This window comes from Cheilinus undulatus, linkage group 22 (assembly GCF_018320785.1).
Source record: "Cheilinus undulatus linkage group 22, ASM1832078v1, whole genome shotgun sequence".
Classification (NCBI taxonomy): domain Eukaryota; kingdom Metazoa; phylum Chordata; class Actinopteri; order Labriformes; family Labridae; genus Cheilinus; species Cheilinus undulatus.
In genome coordinates this window covers 17136178-17148104 of record NC_054886.1, presented here as the reverse complement: position 1 = coordinate 17148104, position 11927 = coordinate 17136178, and the positions used below count along the sequence as shown (strand labels likewise).

Below are 11927 nucleotides of genomic sequence, written 5' to 3'. Positions count from 1 at the left end.
TGAATGTTTGAACTGAATCAAAAAAAGACATTAACAACAGTTTTAGTTTGACATCACAGCATTTGTTTATTACAGATTATTTTTTCTTTGTTAATACAAAATACTGAACAATGCCATGTCTCACCTCTCGGTTAAAAATGGAAACTCCCTTTTTTCTCAAAATTAAGAGTCCTCCTCCAATAATATAAGAGGACCCGCCCCAAAAGAAAAAAAACTACCTTACAGTTATCAATACTATAATATGAATTTCTATACATTTATAAAATCATAGTTATTTGCAATGCTTCTTTGTTTCTTTATTCTTCATTTTTAAGTACACTTACAAACAAAATTATGAAATCTCACACACAAATGTTTTTGGTGTCAAAATGTACTTGCATATGTATGACCACTTGTTTCTTTGCTCATTTGAATGTGTTACCTTCAACACAATAAAACACCTTAGAAATCCACGTTTACTACCATGATGCTTAGTGATTACTTCATCTAAAAAATGACTCAGCATTTGTCCAATCCTGTGAAAAGGGAATATTTCATCATTGGATTACAACTTACATAATTTGGGATTTTCTCAGTATTGGAAAAAGTTTTTTTGGCATTCTGCAGCTCCTTTTCCTCCTTTTACTAGAAAACCAGCGATTAATGTCTGCATCAAATCCACTGAAGTGTGATGTCAATACAAGTGTGAGAAGCTTGCTCATTTCTAAGGCAAAGAGAACAGGTGTGAAGGGGAGAAAATCTCTAAGTACAAAAACTTAACAGCATGAAGGTTCAACCATTACGCTCAACAATCATGTTTTTTTTTTTAAACACAGTACACTGCACAGTGGCAGAGATGTAAAGTGATGGAAGAGCAGCTATGCTTCATACACACCAGCACACTAGAAACTTCACTTCATTACATTAAGACACTAAATCAGAGAGAAATAAGAAATCCTCACTAACATCTTGAAGGCCACCAGTCAACAATTTAATGAAATTATTCTAATCATATTTATATATAAATGTATATATTACCCAGGTCTTAGCCCCCTTTTTTAGAGTTATAAACAAAGCACACAAAGCTGTGAATGACAACAGGAACACATTATCTCACAGGGTGTATTCAGTGTAAAAGCCTCTTTTAAGAGGCTACCGTAGATCTGGAAGCACTGCCCATTTCACCTCAAACAGCTGAAATATTTCAACCCATCCCTCTCAGATATGTGACAGCATTAAGGAGACAGGAACAAAACAGGATGAAGGAGGCCCCACTTCCCTGGAGCAGACAGCAGAGACCATCCTGGAGATCTCTTAGAACAGAGAACCACTGGTAGGAACGTGGATGGGCGGTGGGTAACGGGCCGGCCCTTGGGTCGACGCCTTCCACCTGGCCAGCTTTGATGGATCAGTCTCTTCAGGGCACCTTGCAGTCCATACTTGGGTCAAAATATGTCAGGACAGCCTTCCCAGCTGCCCCGGTCCTTGGCTTCCCAGTAGCCTCCCTTATAGATATGGACTGGCTCACCTGTAATGGGGTCCTCGCAGTGCTCGAACCAAAGTGCCTGGTAGTTATCGTGAGGTGCGCCTAAAAGAGAGAGAAAAATCCAGTTAGCAAAGCAGTTTAAACCGTTGTGAAGCCTAGAGTGAAAGTAAAAGGAGGAAGAAGTGAGAGACAAAAAGAGGAGTACTTGCTTTTAAAAGAGGGATCAGTAATAGAGTCCTCCTCGACAGCTTTAGGAAGAGAAGAGCGGATCAGGGAGATTTTTTTTACCCCTTCGTGCCAACATTTCACCCAGTCAAGTACGAGAGGAAATACAGTAGAGGTAAAGACACGAACACACGCTAGACTCACCTTCTTCTGATTGGCTTGAGGTCCGTTTACTGGCAGCTTCCCTCTCTCTCTCCCGACGGGCGCTGCGCTGCTTCTCTTCCAGGCGCTGCTTCTCAGCATTGGCTTCATCCCAACGGCCGTCCTCCATGAGGCGTTGGTCTGGCCGACGGCGACTGTCCGTGGGCGCTACACTGTCCTCAGGCTCGTTTAGGGTCAGCGCCAAGGCAGTGAAGTAGTACATGGTCTCTGCTCCGTCACTATGGGCGGCAAAGACAAGAGAGGAAGCCAACCAATCTGTTTAATTTGGTTCATTTGAATTAGACTGCCACTTGCACAGCTTTAATCTCATTTAGTACATGTAGAGCTGAGTATTAATGCTTGTGAGAAGTTTTTGCCTGATAATAAATTGACTGAAATTAAAACGTATGTTTCTGTATGACCAGAAGACCATAATCTTCAGGACTAATTATTCTAATGTTGTTTGAATTCATGATGGAAAAGACGACCAGGAGAGGGTATTTGTCAACAAGCAACTGTTTTTTAAATTGCATAGCACTGATTTTTGATGAGTGATGTAGTCAACTGTAAAATCAATCAAACTTTATTTACACTTGAGAAGTAAATGAGGAGGCAGCCCAACATAGAGTATAGAGTAACCAGAAGAGAGATTGATGTAAGAACATTAAGAATGTAACATGGATGAAGTGAGTGATGAGAGCACAGAAAAAAATCAGTTTATATCATTGAGTAAAAATGGCATAAAATAGTTATCAGGTTAAAAGGCTAAAAAAAGAAAACTGTTAACAGTATTTAATAGTGCATCAATCTGTGGCGCCCTGGATTATTAAAATTGTAACAAATCTATACCTTATGGTCTATGCCTCAGTTTTAACGTTAGAGATGAGAACACTGAGCCTCTGCTGCTTGTTATCCTCACTCATTTCCCCCTGCTTGGTGCTTTGCTTAGTATCTTTAATCTTTAATCTAGCAATTCATAATGGCAGTACTAGTGTATACCCACATTCCTCAACCAGAACATACAGGTTGATCAAGTAGCATTGTTCTAACACATATTTAAAGAGCAGTAATTGCTAAGTACACATGCACAGGTATTCAAAGGTAAACAGGCTCCTAAGTGAAGCCTCTGAACCCTTTCTATGGATGTCTATATATCATAGACTCTAGAAAGAATTAGACAAAACCTGTGTGACATCAGCTGTCTGCTTACTATAGACGGACTCAAACAGCTCTTGAAGCCAATCCGTGGCGGCTTCCATATTGAAATCGAGGTCTCAACTGAACTTTGTATCTACCTAATGGCCCGCCCACTAAGCCCGACTTCCTGTCAGCTTGCTAGCACACTGGTTGACAGAAACGTAGCTTCTGCCTGTCGAGCTATCTGTCAATCAAATAAGACACACCAATAAGTGCGCAGAGAGGTTTTTCCTAAATATAATCTAAACCATTGTGGTACAAAATACCCCCCCCCCGAGAGAGCACATGAAGATGTTAGCTAATGAGACATGTTTGTTTTTTTTTAACCTAGCTGTAACCCAGTTTATTTCTAGTGTAAAAACCTGCTTTTTAACAAGTGTCCAGACGGGACTTCCGGTGTTCCTGCAGCCAGCCTCAAGCTGACACTCGCTGTATTGCAATTTTTTGCACTTCCACATTGGCTTCATTTTTCAGGACCGGAGGTTGCCGCTCGGTTCATCATTAATGAGTTTCAACTGAAGCTCCCTCAGTGTTCAATGGAAAATGTTAGCGACCATAACACTGGTATACTACAACTTTACAGAAGTACAAAATTAGGGCCCCAAAGGAAATAATAACAATAAAATGAAGGAAAATAAGGTGAATTCTCACACAATCTGTAGCTCTGTTACTAAAGTAAGACAGAAATCTGAATATTTAAAGCAAAGAACAGCAGATATTTTAAATCAACAATCTTCCCATGTGATAATCCCAGTTCCAGAAACATTGGGGCACTGTGTCAAACATAAATAAGAGAATTCAATGATATACAAACCTAAAAAAAAAAAAGTATTTTATTCATAATAGAAGATAGAAAACATATCAGATGTTAGACAGAGACATTTCACAATTCCATGACAAATTTGAGCCCATTTTGAATTCAATGGCAGCAACACGTCTTCCATGAAATTCAAAATGAGCTCATATTTTTCATGAAACGGTAAAATGTCTACCTGTCAACACCACATGTTATTTATGTTCTATGGTGGGTAAAATATGAGTTTATTAAGTTTGCAAATCACTGCACTCTGTTTTAATTTAAATTTGTTACAGTGCTCCAACCTTTATGGATTAGAGCTTGTATATTATTTCGTGTTTTTTGAGCTTAGAAGGAGAAAAATTAAGCTCTATTTTGAAAAGGAAGTTATTACATCCATAAATCCCTTTGGTCTTTTGAGCGTCATGGTAGATCACGTTACCTAGAGGATTGTGTTCATGGCTTTTTAAAACGGTCTAGAAAAACAACTTAGAACTGGTTCCAACCAGGAAACGCAGACACAACGCTTTGCAGAATAGAAGCATCATATAACGCCAACTTAGCACTTCTGCCAAGAACAAGTAGAGCAACAAGTGAGCTTTTTAGACCTCAGATATGACTCAGCTGCTTTTTTATAGCACATTTCTTAAGACAAGCATAGGTTCAATATGCTTTAAGAATCAAAGCAGACAACACACAAGACAAGCCTTATAAAAAAAAAAAAAACATAAAAGAAATCCATTCATGAGATGGAAACACAATACATGGGAATACAAATGAATATTTAAGAAGGAATAAAAAACCTACAAATCATTCATGATGTACCACGATCTGGAGATACTTTCAGGTACAGACTCAGGATGATCACCCACACAAACCCAGTCGTGCTCTGATAATACTCACGGTAGTGGGTTCCTCCTCCACACCTCCCTGGCTTTAAGGGTTTGATAGACTGTCTTTTGTTTGCCCTCGGTGCCGTTCTCTCCTCCCCGGCTGCTCTGCATCACACGAGAAAACTCCATCTTCTCGTCCCAGGTGCCAGAGAGCACGTAGTGGGCTTTGCCGTCTTTGTCCATCACCACACCTGTCACCTGAAGGAAAGAGAGATGGGGGGGGGTTTAATAGAAAAATAGAGCAGCAGGATTCAAGAAGCTTTGGAGACTGGTTAGGGTTTAAGAGCAGAAACGTACAACTTAATACAATGGAGTTTGGTTTAAAAAAATGAATCCCAAAAGGTTGGGACATTGTGTAAAAAGTTGGGACAGGAGGATGTTCACCACTGTGTTACAATGTCTCCTAACAACACTTTGTAAGAATCGGAGGACGTAAGACTGATTGTTAAAGAACTGAAAATAGAATTCTTTCCCATTCATGCTTGATGGACATCTTAAGTCCTACAGGGTTTCCAATGATGTGCCTCTTAATGCAACACAAACTTTTTATGGTAGACAGGTCTGGACTGCATTACCAGCACTCTTGTACTGTGAAGCCATGCTGTTGTAACTCATGAAGAATGTGGCTTGGTAAAAAAATGTCTGAATGGAAGGTTATGTTGCTCCAAAACCTGCATGTACCTCTCAGCATTAATGGTTCATTCAAAGATGTGGCTTCCCAACTCTTTTTTTCCCCGGTTTAAATCATGTTGCAGACATGAAATTCAGAATGTATTTGCATTTAAAAAATAAAAGGGTTTATCAGTTTTAACATCTTATATCTTGTCTCTGTGCTTTATTCAACTGAATGCAGGTACTTTTACGCAGGTACAGAATGTTCTGCCACCTCTGCAGAGTGCTATAAATAAACATAAATGATCAGTTCCAGGGAAAAGTTTAAAATGAACTTGCAAAGATTTGACAAAAACAGGAATTGAGAAAATATCAAGAATTTAGATTATAAGTAGGATAAAATCGGCCACCTTCAAGATACGAAAGTAAGGCCATAAAAATGAAGGAAACGGGATCATAAAACACTGAAAATAATGTAGAAAATAAATGAATAAATAATAACCCCTTACATAAGAAAAAAAGGAAAATTAAAGCAAGACTAAAAAGATTAAGCTGAAATCAAATGTGAATGAACAGAAACACAAAAAGGCTTCAACTCAATCTCATTTTCTCACCTTCCTGGCCACGTCTCTGGAGAAGTAACTGTAAGGAGCAAACTTCAAGTGGCAGCGGTCTCCTGTGGTGTGGTTCACCACATCTATTTCTCCTGACTGAGAGGAAAGAAGGAAAAAAAGGAAGGTTTTAGGAGAAAATCCGGCTTATATTCTACCAAACATTCATCTTTACGCTGTGAAATGTTGCTCACATGTATTGATGTACGATTAACACAAATTTAAACTGTGTTCTTAAACTTTGTTTTAACTTGTTAATTCCACATACCTGTGTTTTTTTATTTCTGATTTTCTAATTAATTTTGCTTAATGATTTTTTTTCAATTTATGTTCATCTGGTTGTCTTTATAAATAACATCACTTTATTTAAACAGTGTATTTGCTTCTAAAAAACTGTGTTTTAGTTTAAAGCTAAGAAAACACACAGAAAACAGTCTAAAATGAGCACTGTTTATTCAAGGATCACAGCAGCATTGAGTAAAGTAGTGCTGGCACCATCGGCCCTCAGTCCTCTCTTCAGGTTAACATCCAAACTCCTGAGCTGAATGATGGAACTCACTGCTTCAGTTTTATGTGAGTACAGCAACTTTATCCCAGTTTTCTGATCATAATAGTTCTAAATCGCACTGTTTCTACAACATGCCATCAATGCTACCTGTTCACAACTGTTTACCTCAGATTAAAGAACATTATAAGTGCATGGCAGTCTCCATTAAGCACAGCTATGACAGTTAAAAGTGCACTTCACCAAAAATGTGGGCCTGAACTGATTCAAAATAAATATTAGGTTAGCTGACTTGTAATTCTGGTGACTTCAACCATTTAGCCGAGTAATAGCAGGCATCCTTAGGTTTGGCATACTAAGGTTGCCAAATTTTTAAATCGAAAAAAGACGAAAAAAAGTACAGAAGCCGATAAAAAAAACTTTCATTAAAAGTTGCTGTGAACACAGCAAATGTAAATAATGTCCAAACAGCAGGCTACATGGGTTTGTTATCAAGGTAAAGAGAAATTAAGTCTGCACGGGACCTGAAGAAAACATTTTAGGGATGAGGAGCAATCGTCTGTCTTCTGCTCTCTGTCATTACTCAAATAAAATATGGCGTTGCTTTTAGCGTGTTTAGATTTTTCTACCTTTTTCAAAAGAATTTGACTGCTGTGAAATGGAAACTATCTTTAATTTATCTGCATCAAAGTATCGTCTGATTACAACCTTATTAACAAAGAATCTTTGATAATGCATGTTAGGCCATTTTTTAAAGATGTTTACTTTTTGCATGGTTATGTTACATAATTATGAAATATACATATTATATACAACTTTCTGAGCATTTTAAGCACATTTTTTTACCAAAACTATGATAATACAGATAATCTTGATATCCAATGTTATTAACATTTTATCCCCAAAAAACACAATCTATATTAGACATTGGATTTGGCAGTGAACAACAGTTTATTAAATATTACAAAATAAACAATGAAGACCTATTATTGGGTGCAGGACTTATTTTTTTGTTTCTGTGGTATCAAAACAGTTGTCATCTGATTTCTGCTAGAATCATATCAAGTTGACAAATAGGATATCATGGCAGCCATAGGGCAAACTGTATGACAAAATGTTGTACATGTTCAAGTGCATATATAAACAATCATAAAAGGCCATGCCACAGGATAGATTCAATAGCAGCATTTTTCTGTATGTTATGATTGCACATTTCTTGTCATATTTATCCTGTAATTTTTATGTTTTTGTTTTTAATGTGATTCAAATGTGTCCTCAGCGAAAATCCACACCCTTTTGGCGTTAAATAAGAAACACAATGATCAGACTAGCATGCCAACTTAAACTACACCAAATTAACATGATTAGATAAATATAAATAAATAAAAAGCAGATCACATATCCAAACATCACTCACTGTGTAAGTAAGGCTTTCATTTTGGCTGAGGTGTTTGCTGTGTGTCATATTCTGCCTCCACTTTGTTATTTTACATTCTAATATAAATAAATGAAAAATGTGACAATTACCCAGGGCTGCTTATGGCTAAGTAAGCCTGTGTTTGTTTACTGAAGACGGGGTTTCTAAGTGCCACTGTGTTTTACTCTGTCATTCTCACCTGATCGATCCACAGTTTTCCGACAATGATGTTGTGCACTGTTGTGGTAACTTTCTTCCATGTGTAGTGATTGTTGCCTTTTTCAAAGATTGCGTGAATTGTGCCTGTGAAAAAAATAGGACGTGAACATGAGACGTAGATGACTGCCAACTGTGAAAACAAAGACATATTTATACATGTCTCCGACCTGTTTAAGGAAAGGTGTGACTGCTGCATTCTTCAGTCTGTTGTCACTGGTTCTAATAAAAACTTTGTAATTGTTGGTTTGTGTACATCAGGAAATGAATCTGATAAATGCAACACACCCTCATGCATGCGCTTGGTGCATGCTCATACATCACGAACCGCGTGGACTCTTACCTAAGGGCATGATGGACAGGTATTTTCCCCTGAACTTGCTCGCAACTGTGATTTCCTGTCTCAGAGTCCAGCCCCGATCGGAGATCGCATGATGCGCTGCGGCAGGAGGGTGGTGACTCACCTGGGAGAGAGGTAGCGATGACATGAAATGAACATTTCGAATCAAGATTAACAAAACTTATGGTCCATCCATGAGTCTTTTTTGTAGCACTGTCACACTCATGAGCCATGTCCCGTTTTATGACCAACTAAACACTCAAGTATGAAACAACCTGTTATTATAAAGCAGGGCATTTACTCCAATACAAACATTAAATCAATCATATTACTCATTTACAATGAGATTTACTCCTTATAAGCCTTTGTGACTCATCTGACCCAGTCCAAAAGAACAGCCCAGCAACATAATTTGCCTGCTAAAGTAACATATTACTCGAGACTTGGCTGCACTTAATCTTTGGAAATAAAAGCCTTCCAGCTGTTTTCATTTTTTTTTTTGGGGGGGGGGGGGCAATAAAACTGAAATTTAGTGTCCCAAAAAAGCAGAGTTGCCTTAACTATTTTTGTATGAAAATCTTAAATGACTGATTAAAAAAAGTGATAAGAAATTCAATATTGTCCATCCCTCTCACGTCATTTCTAATCTGCTGCTAATCTGCTGTACTTGTTTTGCAATGTTAAAAATCCATTTTGCATCACAAGTTGCTTTTCTTCTTTTTCTGAATACTCCAAAATAATTAAAAATCAAACACTTTTGATTCTTGGTTGTTGATTTGATCCCTTTCAGGTCATTTTCATGCTTTTTTTGTTCTTTAGAAATAGAATCCTTCTTGCTGTTATTGATGAGGAATGATAACTATTTTGTATCCCAAAAATAAGAGTGGTTATTTTTAATCAAAAAAATCTACTTTTTTCTCTTTTCCCAACAGTATTTGTGTCACTTTTTTGGTTTACTTAGGAATAAAAGCCATTCAGAGGTGGTCTTTTTATTTGTGAAAAGGCCCTTTTTCATCCCAATACAACACAGAGTTTCTTATTTCCTGTAAATAAATATTTCAAATATTCAAATAAAGCACACTTCCTTTTGTTCGGTTATCTTTTTGTCTCCACTTGCATGCCACACTTGACAGCTCAGGTTTTCATACCTAAAAAGCATGAACTTTCTATTCAGTTTAACACTTAAGTCACATCCATTGGTGTTAATTTTTTTTTTATTCTTAGGGAATATAAACTTTTCTTCTGCTCTTGTATCGATAAACTCAATTTTGCATCCCTAAAAATTCCTACGTCATCTCTTCAGCATAACTGAATACTACGTCAGTTTCCTTATTCTGTGGAAATTCCTAAAAACAAAAAAACCTGTCTGTAACCGCTTAGTCAGAGCGATTGTTCAGTTCATCCTCACCTTCTGCTTTTTTCTCTTTCACTTCCTTTAAAGACGCTTCAGTCATATTGTGTTTCTTTGTTTCACCCTCACCTGCTCACAGAGGGAGCGGTAGCCGCTCTCTCTCCGCCGATCCAGCTCGTAAGTCTCTCCCAGCAGGGGGTTGAAGGGCTTTCCTGTGCGGTGGACAGTGGTGGAGTAGGAAGATACAGAGAAGGCGGCCACGTAGCACATCTGCTCGAGGGAACTCTGGCACTTTGAGGCCTTGTCGAGTAGCTCGTGGTACTCCAGGTCCTCCGACAGCCGCTGTAGCATGGATATGGGCTCGTTGAAGTTCACCTGAAGAGAGGAAAATGGAGTCAGGATCTAGTCACTGAACATGGTCGTTATGTTTTAAATGGTAGTTTGTTTTAAGGATCCCTGCAACACTTTCCTTAAAAAATAAATACATTTCTAAAAAGCTGTGCACAGTGTGGGCTTTTGTACACTATATTAGTGTGAAATCAGTTGATATTCTGTTATCACATCAGGGGATTTTCGTGTGGGGCTCATTTATGAAGAAACCTATCACAAGTATCATACTGAAATAAGAGAGAAGGACAACATAAGCAGGAAGAATCTTTAAAAAATACTATTTCATAACCATTATTATGATTTGAGCATCTTTTCTAGATGTAATATTTCAACATTGTGCAGTTTCTAAGGGTGAATTTAACCCGTCAGTGCCCTCTGGTGGACAAACAATAGCACAGACACATGGTTTTTGAAAGACTTCAAAAAGAGTTCAACTCATAAAAAGCATTTTTTTTAACATTATTTTGAATCAAAACATGCAGGTAAGTCTGAAACAAATCAATTCCATCAGCCATAATGTGTGTAGTGGATATGCAGTTGTGGAGAAATCTGTATTTTAATTTACAGTCAGAAGTCTCAGTAGTCATTTAACAATGACTTAACAAAGACCATCCATTTAGATTATTAGATTTGATTTCAAACAGCACCTTAAGATTTATCTTTAATATGTTTGCTCAACTTAACACAAAAAGTAAAGAAAGTTTTGTTTGGTAGATATTTCTTTGTTGTAACAATGTATATTGGCAGTGCTTATTTCACTTTTTTTCCTTTTAAATGGTGCCACATTTGTAAGGGGCATGCATTTGCAGGATGAGCAGCAGAGCTGAGTATGTGGGTTGTTCCCACAAAAAATGATGCCAATGCCAAACAGCTTATTCTGCCATTGACTCGTTTTGAGATTCTGGTACCTCAAAGTGCTGACAATCAGGTGTCTGATTTGCACCTATCATGTTTCACTGAGTCCAGAGTCTGACTGTGGTGGTTGGATCATAGGGTCAAAGTGTGGAGAAGATGCAGAGAACACTGGTAGAGTAACATCTTTTGTTGGAGGAATGTGATGGAGTGGAGCGGCATCTCCCTCACTGGAAAAATTAGGCTTGTCATCATTGGAGGCAATCTCAATGCAGAGATGAGATTCTGCAATCTGTGGCAATCCCGTATCGCCACATTCCAGGGCTGCCCTCTATCCTCTTAGATGACAACGCTCGCCCCCACAGAGCCAGTTTTATCAGAGACTACCTCCAGAATTTAGGAGTGGAGAGGATGAAACGACCATTCTGATCTTTTATAATCCGACCCTATTTAATATCACACTAAAAATCAAAACAATTGTAATACAAGCTGAGACTAATCTTATTTGTTTTAGTTGGCCATCTATTATTTTCTGCCTGGTAAAGCTTTTAATCTTTGGCGCTGTCTGAGGCGCTCAGATATATCGGAGTACATTTCATCTGTTGACAGAAATATCACTTCTAAATAAAGAAACCCGTACTGAGACTAAGTTTAACTCTAACTCTCACTCTCCTAATTATAGCTGTCAAACAAGATGCTTTTACCTCCAATGACTCAAAAGGAATGTTGTCTAACTCGTACTGCGGGAATAAAGATGATTGGTGTTTTGATTGAACCTGCGTCATTGGGGCTTGCTGGTTGAAGAGTATTTGTGTCACAGCCACACAAACACATGAAAGAGCAGCCAAGGGTTCACAAAAGAAGCTGTGAAACTGGAGGCGTTTTGGCAAGCTAAGGCAGACAGACAAACTTCCTA

General features: G+C 38.0%; 1 protein-coding gene across 4 annotated transcripts in view; it reads right to left on the bottom strand.

Annotated features, from left to right (window-relative positions):
• Positions 1–207: 207 nt before the first annotated feature.
• Positions 208–11927, bottom strand: part of LOC121504629 (oxysterol-binding protein 1-like) — a 32255-nt gene continuing 20535 nt past the window's right edge. For 3 of the 4 annotated variants that reach the window (XM_041779590.1, XM_041779587.1, XM_041779589.1), the window contains exons 10-17: positions 9899–10144; positions 8422–8542; positions 8062–8165; positions 5944–6039; positions 4728–4915; positions 1835–2070; positions 1675–1713; positions 208–1567 (exon numbers count right to left, since the gene is read on the bottom strand). In XM_041779590.1, the coding sequence (XP_041635524.1) occupies positions 1425–1567; positions 1675–1713; positions 1835–2070; positions 4728–4915; positions 5944–6039; positions 8062–8165; positions 8422–8542; positions 9899–10144 (1173 nt within the window). In that variant the 3' untranslated portion in view covers positions 208–1424. The remainder of the gene's footprint in view (positions 1568–1674; positions 1714–1834; positions 2071–4727; positions 4916–5943; positions 6040–8061; positions 8166–8421; positions 8543–9898; positions 10145–11927) is intronic. The other variant, XM_041779591.1, reaches the window with a different exon arrangement.